The sequence below is a fragment of the Acinonyx jubatus genome, chromosome B2 (genome assembly GCF_027475565.1).
Source record: "Acinonyx jubatus isolate Ajub_Pintada_27869175 chromosome B2, VMU_Ajub_asm_v1.0, whole genome shotgun sequence".
NCBI lineage: Eukaryota > Metazoa > Chordata > Mammalia > Carnivora > Felidae > Acinonyx > Acinonyx jubatus.
Window position 1 is genome coordinate 129,187,282 of NC_069385.1, and position 14,170 is coordinate 129,201,451.

The window sequence follows — 14,170 nt, forward strand, 5'->3', positions numbered from 1 at the left end:
CTGAGCTGTCAGCACAGAGCCTGACTCAGGTCTCAAACTCACGAGCTGTGAGATCATGATCTGAGCCCAAGTCAGCCACCCAACCAACTGAGCCACCCAGGCGCCCCAGTAAATTCTTTCAAAATTGTCTCTCTCTCATTTCAGAATCTTCTTTCATGGTGTATTAACTTGAGTATGTCAGTCATCCAAGTAGGAAGTCCAAATAGTCCAGTCATGGCAGTCACTTTGGCCAGACCCTAGGATTCTTTATCCACTGGTTATACATGTTTTAGATAAGATTCAGAAGTGAATCCTTGTATTAAAAAAAAAAAATTTTTTTAATGGCAGTCACTTTGGCCAGACCCTAGGATTCTTTATCCACTGGTTATACATGTTTTAGATAAGATTCAGAAGGGAATCCTTGTATTTAAAAAAATTTTTTTTAATATTTCTATTTATTTTTGAGAGCAAGAGAGTGAGCAAGCACGAGTTAGGGAGGGGCAGAGAGAGAGAGAGGGTGACACAGAATCTGAAGTAGGCTCCAGGGTCTGAGCTGTCAGTCAGCACAGAGCCCGACGCAGGGCTCGAACCCATGAACCATGAGATCATGACCTAAGCTGACGGTGGACACCTGTCAGCCTGAGCCAACTCAACGGCCCTGAGGCTACACTTTTATAGTAAGGAGACTTAAGAAGGTTATATGTCATTGAAGAAAAGTAAATAGATGTTGGTGAGACCTGACCCACTTCATTGACTTGCCATAAATAATGTCTTTTTTTTAATGTTTATTTATTTTGAGAGAGAGAGCTAGAGCGAGCGTGAAGGGGGGAGGGACAGAGAGAGGGGGAAAGAGAGAGAATCCCAAGCAGGTTTTGTGCTGTTAGCACAGAACCCAGTTTGGAGCTCGATCCCATGGACCATGGGATCATGATCTGAGCCGAAATCAAGAGTCAGGCACTTAACCAACAGAGCCACCCAGGCGCCCCAAATAGCGTCTCTTAAATACCTGAGTTATTGGAAACACTGAGGGTGAGCTAATGAAGTTGTTCCTTTTGTTTTTTGTTTGTTTTTTTAATTTTTCACCCTGGCTGGGTGAATATGTGTCAGTAGTGTTCTCAGTCTAAACAGAGAATATTGTGCGTGGGAAGAAGAGTAGAGTAAGACTGAGAAGGTCCCTAGAGTTCAGCAGATGTCAGCCATCTTGGTCCCTTCCTGTGTGCACCTTTCACCTCTTCCTCCCTGGCCTTGATAGAAGAATCTGCTCATGATTTCTGATCACATGCCAGCTCCAAGTATCTTAACACGTTTCTGCATCCAGCTGATGTTGGCATTGGTGTGCAGTAGATTTGAACCCTTACCTTATTCTGAGCCCTGGTGCAGTAGTTTTCAACCTGGGCCCTGTGCTTTTCTTGACTCTGCTTTTGAGATATGTGGTGGCCAAGAGTGTGGGCTCTGATTGTAAGTTCTGGTCACCCCACTTAATACCTGTGTGACTTTTGATATACCTCACCTCTCTAGGCTCCATGCCCTCAGCTGTAGGAGAGAGACAGTAATAGGACCTGCCTCTCGGGGTCCCCAAGGAATAAAGGAGAGGCTCTGGGTGCACCCTGCATATCAAAAGCACACAGTGAATAGTTGTTGTTCCTTGTCCATTTAGTCCCATCATATTAAGAGCATGCTCTAGCTCACCTTCTTCCCATGGGACCCAGGCATCGTAGATTCAAAGAACATCTGAATGAGGCTGCCTCACTGCTGGTGAGCCACAGAGTTTTCCATCTTTCTGGACTCAGCTGCCAGGCTGTGTTTGTGTATGCCACTGGTCTCCTAAGCAGTGAGGACCAGCGTTCTCACTGCACGGCCTGGGAAGGTGGTGGAGAGACATCATAGATGCCCGGGGACCCGGCGTGACTCAGGAGCAGTCAGGAGAGAACGTCAGGCTCCCTGTGTCCACGGGTCTCCACTAACCCCGAGGAGTTCATGCTTTCCACGTCATGATTGTTAATCCTTCCCATCAACACCTTCCCCCTTTACCCCAAGTTTAGTTTCTGATTCATGTTTTCTCCTTTTCTCCTCTCTGCTTTCTCTCCTATTGTGGACAATGGACTTGTGTCCCATCCTGCTTTCTCTTGTAATAGAGGCCCATTTCCATTATTATAAACCCTACTTTTTCAAAATAAAAGTTCATTCTAGCTCTTCGTACCATCTCTGCCACACTCCTGTCCCAGACTGAGGTTTTCTGCGTCCTTGTTACAAGGCCTTAAGAATCGTTTGCCAGGTCCGTCATCGAAGCTCTGTAGATAGTGACAGCGGACCCCCTTCGCCTCAGGGGCAGCTTGGCACCCTGAAATTCTCACTATGTCTTCATCCTTGAGGGTGCCGCTCTGACATGGACACGTCTCATGCTGCCTTCGGGACATTTTCCCACATTGCTGTCCATAGCGCCTGTGTTATTTCTGGATGAGGGTCTTCTCCAACCTTCTAGATCAGAATTTATGTCTTTTTATATCTTCACTTCAAAGCTTTGGACTTGCACTCCCCTCTTGCTGTTTTCCATGAACACCCCCATCTCCCTGCTTACAGTTACCTCAGTCCTGGGGGGTAATTTGTCAACAGGAGGTATGACACATGCACATCGGAGAGCGCTTTAAAGATGGCAGGCCCAAGAGTGGCCCCCCGCGGACCCTGGTCAGCAGCTGAGTAAACTACTTTTAGCTCTACCTACTGTTTTAAGCTTGGAAAAGATGACAATAGAACTTCCTTCTAACTCTAAGCCATGTAAACAGGAAAAATTGTTTCCCCTCAGAAATCTAAAATGTTTAACTTAGACATTTTCACTGGCCTCACAGATATTTGATGGGATAGAAATGCATTTTATTCATTTGCCACAGGCTGTCTTTCATATTGATCTCAGAAGGCAGCATGTTAGTATGGAAAACTCTGAATCTGTTTGCTTTCTTCTTGCTTGCTAGGCTTTTTTAAAAAAAATTTTTTCTAACAATTATTTATTTTTGAGAGACAGAGCACGAGCAGAGAGATAGGGAGACACACACAGAATCCGAAGCAGGTGCCAGGCTCTTAGCTGTCAGCACAGAGCCTGATGCAGGGCTCAAACACATGAACTGCAAGGTCATGACCTGAGCTAAAGTCTGATGCTTAACCTCCTGAACCACCCAGGCACCCCTTGCTAGCCAGTTCTTTTACTTACTAGCGTTTGATCTTAGCTGTATGTCTGAAACCTCATATCTGAGTCTCCGTTTCCCCAGCTATATAATGATATGCTGCTAGCTTTCAGGATTGTTGTTAAGGAAAGCAAAGTGGATGAAAGCCTTTTATAACCAATTTTGGTGTACGACATTAATATTGTGATACTAATCTTAAATTCAGTATTTAATTCTAGTCCTTTTTCTATCCTGTAAAATATGGCACCAGGAGATTTGAATCTTTCCATGGCCAAAGTGGTTCCCCTTCCCTGTCATGGGAATTCCTGGCCATTTCGTGCCAGTGATCCTGGGATGTCAACTCAGATTCAGCATGTCCCTGAAACACATGAAGGGGACTGTCCCTTAACACTGCTCTATCACGACGTGTGCAGGAGAAGGAAGAAACCCTTACTCCACCTTCCCACAATTCCTAGGGTTATGTTAGTTGAAAACTGTAAGCAAAAATTATGTCCATATGTATAGATAGACAGAGATACATATATAAAACTACTCCCTGGGTATGGATTCTGAGTTTGCCTACAAGAACCCCAGCCATGGCTCACAGCTGTGCTGGGATGAACTTTAAAATCACTCAACATACACCCGTGGCTATACTGTCCACACTAGGAAGGACCCCACACTCAGCAAGGACCACTCACAGGCCTTAATTAAAAGCAAGGGACTAATGATTACTCATAGATACGATGTGGCTTCTTGTTTCTCATTATTTCACGGGAACTAACATGTGAAGATTATCATGCCCTAATTTTACAAAAAAAAAAAAAATGAACAAAGCACAACTTTTTTCGTTTTTTGCTCACATGAATCTTGATTTTAATATTTTCCTAATTATTTTTTTCATGCCCCCCTTTCTCTCTTTTTAGAGTTCATTTGCCATAAAGGAAGCAACAATATGACTTCCTTTCCCTCCCTCCCTCTCTTCCTTTCCTTCCCTTCCTCCTCCCCCCCCCCTTATTTCAGAGAAAGACTTGGCATGAACAGCCCTAGCAAGGCCTTTGATGAAGTTGAGGGGTCCACCTATATTTGGGAGAAAACTCCTTGCTCTGAAGTGCCCTAGCAGATATCCGTCTCCAGATTGTATTGTGTGTGTGAGCCAGAACCATGGTAGGCACTGTATGCAGTGTCTCCTAGGTGAACCTGATCCGATGCTGGCATTTTCACTTTAATGCCAAGGCAGGACAGAGAGGATGGGCCAAGAAGGTGGCGTGGTACTCACCACACTGTCTTTTCTCTCTTTCAGAGACTCTGACCTATTTTTGTTGGACACCCGCATGGTGTGGGCCTCAGAAGAAGGCTGGCTGGAATTTGACATCACAGCCACTAGCAACCTGTGGGTCGTGACCCCACAGCACAACATGGGGCTTCAGCTGAGCGTGGTGACTCGGGATGGTAAGTTTGCTCAAATCGGCAAACACTTTTCATTCGTCTCCTTTGTAACAGTTATGGTAGAACCATGGTTTACAGTCAAGACCACGGCTCCAAGATGACCTCACTGACTATTCCCTCAGAACGGCTATTGAAAAGCAAAACCTGTCCCTGAGGTCTCCAGATACAAGTAGGTGGTCTGAGTTCCAGGGGCCACAATGGGAAGACAGCTCGTGGAGGCAGGGGGGGAGCCTAGTCTACCTCCTGACAGTTGGGTGGGTTTGCACAAGAACCCCTCCAGCACCCTTTTCTCCTGCAGCACCAAAGCCCAGCAGCTCAGGGTCCTCATGCAGGTCCCAGACTGGTCACACTCTGTCTGTGAAGTTGCCTCACTGGTTGGCGACTCTATAATCTATATGATCAGATCTGATCAGATCTATATTCTCAGGTCCCAGACTGGGCACACTTTGCCTGTGAAGTCACCTCACTGGTTAGAGACTCTATGACCTATATCATCAGAAAGAGAGAATGATCATGTAGGGGGAAGTCTATCCGGGATGGGCAAGCCTTGGGAGTTCACACCACCCCTGGCTCTAATTCATGGAACTTTGGAAGGAGTGTCTTGATTCTGCCCATCTGAGGGGAGTCATCAGGGCTCTGAGAGTGCACAGTGCTCTTCCCTCCTGCTCCTTCTTTGTGGCTGGCACCTGGGTGGCCAGGAAAGCTCAGGTCTACAGCTGCAGGAACAAGTTTCCATGGGTAAAGACAGGCGCGCTGTGCTTTGCCTTCAAGGACTCAACATCAACCCCCGAGCCGCAGGCCTGGTGGGCAGAGACGGCCCTTATGACAAGCAGCCCTTCATGGTGGCCTTCTTCAAAGTGAGTGAGGTCCATGTGCGCACCACGAGGTCAGCCCCTGGGCGGCGCCGACAGCAGAGCCGCAATCGCTCCACCCAGTCGCAGGACGTGTCACGGGTCTCCAGCGCCTCAGGTAGGTTTGGGTGGAGCCTGGTTTTTCAGGAAGCCTAGCTGGCTCTTGGGCCTCAGCGAGAGCAAGGACGTGTCGATGGTTTTAGCCGTCGCATGGCTTCTGCGTGGCAAATACAGAAACCCAGAGGTGCCTCATCACAGCCACCAATTATCTGGATGGGTTCCTAGGGCCATCAGAAGGGACCATTTGTTATCCAGGTACTGAGTCTGCAGGCTGAAGACCTCCTGAGAGTCTCTTTTTCTGGAAAAGCATCCTTCTGGGTTTTTTTCTTCCAACTCTTCTTTCATTCACGTAAAAATCCTGAGGACACCTAGGTTTTCTTCTAGTTGCATGACACCTGGGAGGTTGTGGTGCACAAGCAAACTTTGTATAGTTGCAGAAAATGGACTTGGTGCTCTTGGCTGAAAGTGATGGAAAGTCAGCTCAAACAGCCTTCTCTGATGGGTTTCGTTGGTTCACTGAACTGGGAAATTGAGGGTTCTGGCTTTAGGCATGGCTGGATCATGGGCTCACATGGTGTTAGGAGTCTTACTTTCTCCTTTTCAATTTTTCCCTTGTTGGTGGCATTCTTAGAAAGACTATCTCTAACATGGTGGTAAAGAAGGCAACCAACAGCTCCAGGATTTTATCACCCTTGGTTACCTCTGCTTCAGGAGAGGTCTCTCTCACAGTAGCTTAGTAGATAGCCAGGCTGAGGTCATGTGCTTGACCCTGGAGCTAGAGAATGGGGTCAGCTCCATCCTGCCCCGAACGGGCAGGTGCAAAGGGTGAGAGTCAATTGAGAGTCAATTGACACCACTACTTGTCAATTCAGTGGTCCTTCAGAGATGCCCACCCCACCGTGCTGTGCCTTTTTTTGGGAAGTGGTATGGAAGTCCACTCTTCAATGTTTTGAAGTTCACATAGCTAGTAAGTGTTGAATTCCAGCAGAGATCCATCTTACTCTAAAGCCAAGGCTTGTAAGTTCTGGGTTTCCTCAAGCTGTTGAGCCAGCCCAGGATTCAGCATGCAGTTGAACTTTTGCGGTAGGATTTGAAGCCGGAGATGTTGCTTCCCTTATTACTACCCTGTGACTGACTTTGGGCAAACCTAATCCATTCCAGATTCAGTTTACTCATCCATTAAGTGGGGATGCTTAACACTTGGTAGATTTGCTGGGATTAAATGAGAAGTGTTTGATTTGGTCCATAATACTCAAAGATTAGTTACCTCCAATTGTGGGAAGTATGTTCTGAGAGCATATGTTAGGATCGTTGGGAAGGATGTAAAAAAGTTCTGGAAGATGCATTACTTCCTCCAGGTGACTGTTTAAAAGTGTCCTCATCAGTGGCCACAAAGAGTTCATGCAACTTCCCAGAGTACTCATCTTTTCTTTGGGAGGAATGGTCTTCATTTTAGAGTCTGACTTAATAAGCCATTTCTCTCCCCAGCAACTTAGCTGTGGGGCTTTGAGGACCTACCACCCAGGGTGATGTGACATTTTCCTGCTTGTCCTCCTGGTGTTTCTTGGAAGCATTGCCCAGCATGGGTGTTCCTGTGTTTATCACTAAAAACCGTGAGGGTTGGGTTTTTAAAAAACACAAAGAAGAAATGATTGCTTTTCTTTATTCGCTTCAGAGGAAGCCTGCTAAAGAGAGTTAATCATCTCAGTGTTTTAGGCTTCAATTAATGAATGAACTCCAGACAAGGAGTTGGGACTGGGACCCCAGACAAGAAGGCAGCGCTGGGAATGCTGATTGCTTTTTAAAATTGAAATTTCACTTGATTTATTCAACACCCCCTCCCCCAAGTACACATGCCAGAGTTTTTCATTGGGAAGACAGGTCTCTGATTTGGGTTTCCATAATGTCACCCAATTATTCTTTTCCATGTCCCTTTCAACATTTTTTTTCAATTTGATAAGTTGCAATTAAATACGAGTATTAAAGTTGATCGAATGTGGAATAACAGGCAAGTATATCTGCTTTGTCTTGGTCTTCCCTCCCCCCACCTCCCAACCCAGCACTTGCAAACACGCTTCACTCTTTTCAGTGGTAGTAGGATGAGAGAGTTCACAGCAAGTGCCTCTGGCCTCACCTGTTCCAAGGACAACCCCCAAGAGAGTGTGACTAAGAAGGATTCTCCTTCCCTCTTACTGTCTTCAAAGGCCCTCTCAAGCTGGTTCGAGAAATTGCTCAGGTTAGGCCCATTCAAGTGCTACTTTATATATTTAACATTTTCTTCATTTATCCCTGCTATTAATGGGAGCAGATACATAACGGAAGAGGTCACTCCTGGAGAAGGGAATTCCACAAAGATGGTCTGCTACCCAGAGAAATGGGCCATCCAGTTGGACTGTCCTTTTTTCTAGGCCACCATGGGACTAAACCTTCATGTCTTGCTGGACCATCCTGAACCAGGTAGCTGCCACTGAGACAAAAAGTTGTGGTCTCTGGTATGACTCCAGGCAGGACTTTCCCTTTGTAAATCTTCTGGAAGTTTGAAGGGAGAGATTACTTTGCCTCTGCTGCCCCCCTTCTTCAATAGAGTGCTCCCAAGGAATTAATATTTCTCCACAGAAACAACCACCACCGGAAGCCCATCAGAGACCATCCTGCATCTGGGCAAAGAAGTTAACATAATCCATCAAATTGCCTGTCATCAGGGTGAAACATGGCAGGGAAATCTGTGGCTATTTTTGGAACAGAGCTTCAGATGCCTGGGCCGGTAGGACGAGTCCACAACAAGGGAAAGGCCAAGAGCCCCATCCACCTCCTCCCCACCGCCCACCAGAATCTGCTCTGACATCTGTACTTGGCCTTCAAGCCAGACTTTGCAAACACACACACCGAAGCGTGGGTTTGGATCGAAGGCTCCCGGATGGTTTTCACTTGCCCTTGCTTCTTTGCAGCTGTCTGCTCCAAATGAATGATGGATGTTGGCTGTGTCGCACCTCTCCAGTGGGCTTGGACATCATCTGGACAGCATTGTTTATCACTTTTACACATGTTTTACTAGTGCTGGTCCGAGCCACGCTGTGCCGCCTACTGGCAATTCCAGTGAATCTGGCAGTTTTCAGCCTCCATTTCTCCCAGCCTACTGCTTTGTGACACCCTACCCTCCAGTTCCTTCTCTCGTGTGCTGGTCTTTCTACCTGCTGCCCCTCACCCTCTCTTATAGTAGCTTTTTCTTGGGGTTCATTATTTCACCTACTGGAGGACTGTGACAACACCTGGCCAATTCACTACTGGTGCCATGAACAAATGGCCTTGAGGGATGGATCCATGTGGTGATTCTAGATACCAACCTAGCTAATTTTCCCAGGATGTTTCCAAGACATCACTGAGGAGGGAGAAGTTGTTGGTGAGTCTGAGGTTTTTTGCCCCGCCAACCCACTAGCTGCCAACGCTGTGACTTAGAATTGTGCTTTGCTGTGGCAGATGATAGTGTGGGAACTCTTCTGCCACTTTTAACAATTTATGTAAAATTAGATGACCTTTAGGCCTCTTTAATCCTCATGTTTTTGTCGCTGCCACGCACCTCTGCCAACCATCTGTGAATCAACGACTCCTCAAGACCCTGTCTGTCTTTTGGAATGAGTCCTTCATTGCTTCAGATGCTACCAGTTAGCATTTCTGAGTCCTTTCTTCTTCTGTCTCTTTCCAACCCACCCAGACATGTGCCTTTAAGGATCCTTGGGGGGAAATGTGGCTCTGGTACATTATAGATATGCCATTGACCTCATTGATAGTTCATATCTTGTATCTCATGAACTTCCTGATTGGGACCATTCAGTGTGCATCCAGCATAAAAGCAAGGTAACCGGACTGCGTCGCTTGCAAAACAGTGGTTTGGGTACTTTATTATGACTGTGAAATCTTGCTGTAGATCTCCGGGAACTCCGGTCTGCAGGCCGAGGGCCTCATTCTTACAGATCAATGTTTATTTGGCCTTTTAGTTCCTGGCAGGTGTCCCCACTAGCTCCTCATGTGCTTCTGAGGGTTGGCATGCCACAGCTGAGTGGGCTGACCCTCTGTGGCCATCCAAAGCTTGAGAAGAATGGACGTGGGTCAGGGCTTTGAGTTAGCTGTTTATGGTTCTTCAAAGGAATCGGGAATTGTAATTTGTCATTTTGATCTCAACTTAAAATTTTAGGGCCTGCGGCTTGGCTTCCAGATGTCTTGGTCAAGAAGTACAGGCCTGTTCAGGACTTTCTAAAATGAAATCAAGTCTTAATTCTTCACAGCTGTGGCCAACAGACATGGTGTTAGTGATTCAACAGAGTCATTTCAAACTCCATATTTATAATACTTGACTCTCCTTTACCATGAAGTCCCTTTGGGTAAAAGTTATCAAGGAGTGATAGGCTCCCCTTTACCCCATCCTTAGGTTTACCCCATGGGAATGTAATAACGGCCAGCAGTGCTGAAGGGAAATAATAAAGAAGCATAAACAGGAGCTGCAAAAACCTGAATGATCCACCAAGACCTGCTAAGCCCACGGGCAGGTCCTGGGGGCCAGGAGACTCCGTCTAGGAGGGAACATGGAGAGCAGAGGTGCTGAAAGCACAGGGAGTCTTAGTGTTCATGCTCAGTGTTGAAGAGAAGCCTGTGTCTGTTTTCAAGATAGTTAATCTCCACATTCTTTGATAATCAAGATAAAGGCTGAAAGTAGGCCAAAGTCCACCCCAATTAAATGAAGCAGGAGAGGCTGAGATTCCAGCACCCCAGAAGAATGGGACCTCCCTGTTGACTCTCAATCTAACCATCCAGGTTGTAAACCAAGTCTAGATTCTGAAGATCAAGCTCCCTGCCCCCCAACATTCTGTGACGTTACTGAGACCTGAGATCAAGATCTCAGTGTGGTTCCACAAGGAGCTGGGCTTCCTCCAGCACGTTCTTAATGGCCAGGTTGATTCCATTGGAGGGGCGGGGTAGGGAGGGAGAGCCAGAGACTCTTGGATTAAGACAGGCTGATAAGGCTGGGCGATCTGGAAGGTGCAGCCAGATCAATGAAGACCAACGTGCCATTTCAACAGCTGCTAATGTTATACTTGCCCTTGTCATTCTAGGAGAGGAGGGAGATAAGAGTAGTCAATTGTTTCTCTGAAAAACCAGTTTTGAGACACCTGGGTGGCTCAGTCAGTTAAGCATCCGACTTCAGCTCAGGTCATGACCTTGCAGTTTGTGGGTTTGAGCCCCATGTTGGGCTCTTCACTGACAGCTCAGAACCTGGAGCCTGCTTCCGATTCTGTCTCCCTCTCTCTCTCTGCCCCACCCAACTCATGCTCACTCGCTCTCTCTTTCTGTCTCTCTCAAAAATAAAACATTAAAAATAACTTAAAACACGGGTTTCCTCTGGGAAGACTCTTTGGGCTCAGAAGAACGGGGAACCCAGTGTGGGGTATGCCACCTGGTCCCCAGCCCCTGCCAGGTGTGTAGCCTGCTGAGCAGGGACAACAGCTGTGGGGTGAGCCCAGCACTGCTGATCAGCCCTGTGCAGAAGCCCTGGCCGGGGTGGCGGCCACCTGCCTGCTTCCCTCCTTCCCACTCACCTGGTTACGTGTGGTTGCCTTGACCTTGTCCCTGGTCTGCCTGTCTCCTCTCTCCATGTCTTCCCTTTTTTTTCTCTCCTGTCCTCTTCTCCTGGCACTGGAAAGGATGGCAGGCAGGCTGCCTGGACACCTGGGACCCGGCTGGCTGCATGGCTCCCACTTTGGCACGATGGTCCCCACCCTTCCCACTCGCTGCCTGCCGTGGAAGTCAGGATCATTGCTGGGCCCTTCCCTTCTCATCCAGGACTCATTCCCCTGAGAATACCCTGATCTTTGGTGCCTGGGATGCCTGCATTTCACTCCAGGTAGCCGATCAGCTTCAGAAATAAGCCAGTGGTGGGGCCCAAGCTCTCCCCTCCTACAGCTCCTTTGTGCTTTACTGTCTTCATGGCTTTTTGGGGATGCGTGGCGGGGGGCAGCAAGGAATGCTGGATGTCCTCCTTAGGGTGTATGGGATGTGACCATTGTGTTCAGGACAGAACAAACATGTACACATGGCCACTGCCTAGGGACACGGATGCCTTGAGGAGGTGCCAGGCCAGCTGGCTGCTTACAGTGGGTCAGAAGCACCCTGTCCTCACTGTGCTGAGCAAGAGAACTGTCTCCCTGCAGTGTCCTGTGAGGCAGTGGTGGCCCCCACTGTCACAGGGGCTCACCCAGGCCCCCATTAGTCCCACTAGTTCTTGTCTGTAGGTGAGCCGCCCCTCAGGCATCACAGGGAAGAATGGAACGTAAGGTCGGGGAGTAGAGGCTGTTGCCGATGAAACTGAGTGTCAGGGCTGCGGGCCAGAAGCCAAGAAGACAGAGCGGCCAGCCAGAACCAAAGAGGCCGTGGCAGTCCGGCCGTAGCTGTCCAGGTGAGAGAGGCACTGGAAGGTGAAGCGGGGGCCGAGGACAAGTGAGTGGGTCAGCGAAGAGCTGCGTGTGGTGGGACCCACCGCGTCGGCCTCCAGTGGCCCATCCAGATGGAAACAGCCACCCCCACCCGCTCCCAGCAGGACTCTCGGATGTGGGAATGAGGTGGTGTCTGAAGCGCCGGGACGAGACGCGTGTCACCCTACCCTCCTGCCCATCAGCCTGGACTCCAGGGAACATACCTCCATAGAGCTCGTTCTGTGCTGCCCTCCGCCCCTCCCCCCGAAGCCTCCGCGGTGCACCTGGCTCCTGCACTACCCAGATCGATGAATAACACACACACCTGAGGCTTGGGAGATTGACTACTCCAAAGCAGCCACAGTGCAAAACGGGTGGCCCTGGCCACTGGGCATGGACGTGACACTTTCTGTGCCACTGGTTTAATGGCCCAGAAGGCCTGGAAGAGATGCAGGTGTCACTTGGCAAAGTATGGGAAGAACGGAGGCTTATGGAGAACGCATTGTGTGTGGGAGCCTGGCCTTTGCCCCAGCCCCGCTCTGCTCGTCCTCATTTCCGACCAGGACGGTGCCTTTCCCACAACAGAGCCTGGAAGATTTTGCCCAAGGACCTTCATTTGCGGGGGGGCAAACGGGCAGGGCTGTCTTAGGTCTTTAAAGGTTCCCCCCTTCTCCCAGTGTGGGGCATCTGAAGCTTTTAAAGCTTGAAAATGTATGGTGAGGGCTGGAGCACCTGGGTGGCTCAGTTGGTTAAGCATCTGAACTCTTGATGTCAGCTCAGGCACGATCTCACGGTTTGTGAGTTCAAGTCCCGTGTCAGGCTCTGTGCTAACGGTGTAGAGCCTCCTTGGACTCTCTGCTTCCCTCTCTCTCTGTCCCTCCCCTACTCGCACTCTCTCTCGGAAGGAAGGAAATGTGTGGTGAGGGAAAATGTTTCTCTCCTATTTAAAAGTAGACCAGGGAGCTACATTTTTCTGGTTATGAAAGAAATTAATCCTGGGGGCTTTTATGATTGGTAGATTTTGTCACCTGGTGACAGTTATTTGCCCCAACCCATCTATGGCTGGGCCCTGCTTATCCACGGTACTCAGGACAACCCCCTTGGGCCTGGTCTGGCTGGTCCAGAATCCTAGCTGGGCTGCTGGGCACTTGCCCTGCCCTCTGCTCTAGGCCAAAGAATCCCCTGGGATGAATGGAAGACAGATTTCACATTATGTGTTCAGCTTTGAGAAACCTAGATTCCTTGAAGATGTGTCTCACCTCCCAGACCAGCCTTTGCCACATCTGCATGCCAGAATGCCCAGATAGCCCTGGTGGCCGGGGACCCATTTCCAGTGATCCTGGCTTGAGGGTCTGAGAGAGGGCTTGAATTCCCTGATGAGTCTCACGATGCATCAGACAGAGGACTGTTGCCCTTGGGGAGGTTTGTGTCAGCCTCGGGTCTGTTGCTTTGGTTTGTTTGTCTGTCTGTTACCTCTGTCCAGCAATATGGCTTCTTGTTTCTGCCTTCCCCTTGATTGGCGAGCCCATCTGGACAAAGTCATGTTGCCTTCCTTTCTCCCACTGAGAATTTACTGCATGAACTGTCACTGGGCCTGTCCAGACCATTCATCTAAACAAATATCAAGGGGCCAGGGCAGGAGAATGTTTTTCTGCAATCTCTCAGTCCTTAAAAACAAACAAACAAACAAACAAACAAACAAACAAACAAAATGGTGCGTGGCAGTGTAATTCCACTGCAGAACCCAGGGCACCGACCCCTGAGTGGCAGACACAAGTATTTTGAGGAGCATTGACCTTCACAAATATTTATACACTCTCAGCCAGCACTTAACATGGAGTTATAAGGAAACTTAAGTGTGGCTTGAAAGTGTCTGTAGGAGGAAAAACAGGAGAGTTGAATTCCTCCCTTTCCTCTCTCCGGCCCCAATCTTTACTTAACAACAAAAATGCCAGTGTCTGGCTCTAAAAGAAATAGCTGTTCTTACGGAGAAAGTTCTCTTTGTTGAGCTTTGAGAGAGTCAAATTTGCAGGAGGCTCACAGACAGACCTACTGGTGAAGGTAGAGAAGCAGAGTCCTGCTCTATGACATCATGGTTGGTCTTTCTGGCAGCCGGCCCTCATCCCGAGCCTATCTAGGGACCCACGAGTTGGAACTATTAGGAGATTTCATAGTTTTTATAGCTCTGCCAGGATGTATATTCTTTATT

The 14,170-nt window shown here is 48.4% G+C and overlaps 1 protein-coding gene across 1 annotated transcript in view; it reads left to right on the top strand.

Moving 5' to 3' along the window:
* Positions 1 to 14,170, top strand: part of BMP6 (bone morphogenetic protein 6) — a 157,200-nt gene that overhangs the window by 137,316 nt on the left and 5,714 nt on the right. Inside the window, exons 3-4 of the mRNA XM_027040270.2 lie at positions 4,441 to 4,589; positions 5,358 to 5,555. Coding sequence (XP_026896071.1) covers positions 4,441 to 4,589; positions 5,358 to 5,555 — 347 coding nt within the window. The remainder of the gene's footprint in view (positions 1 to 4,440; positions 4,590 to 5,357; positions 5,556 to 14,170) is intronic.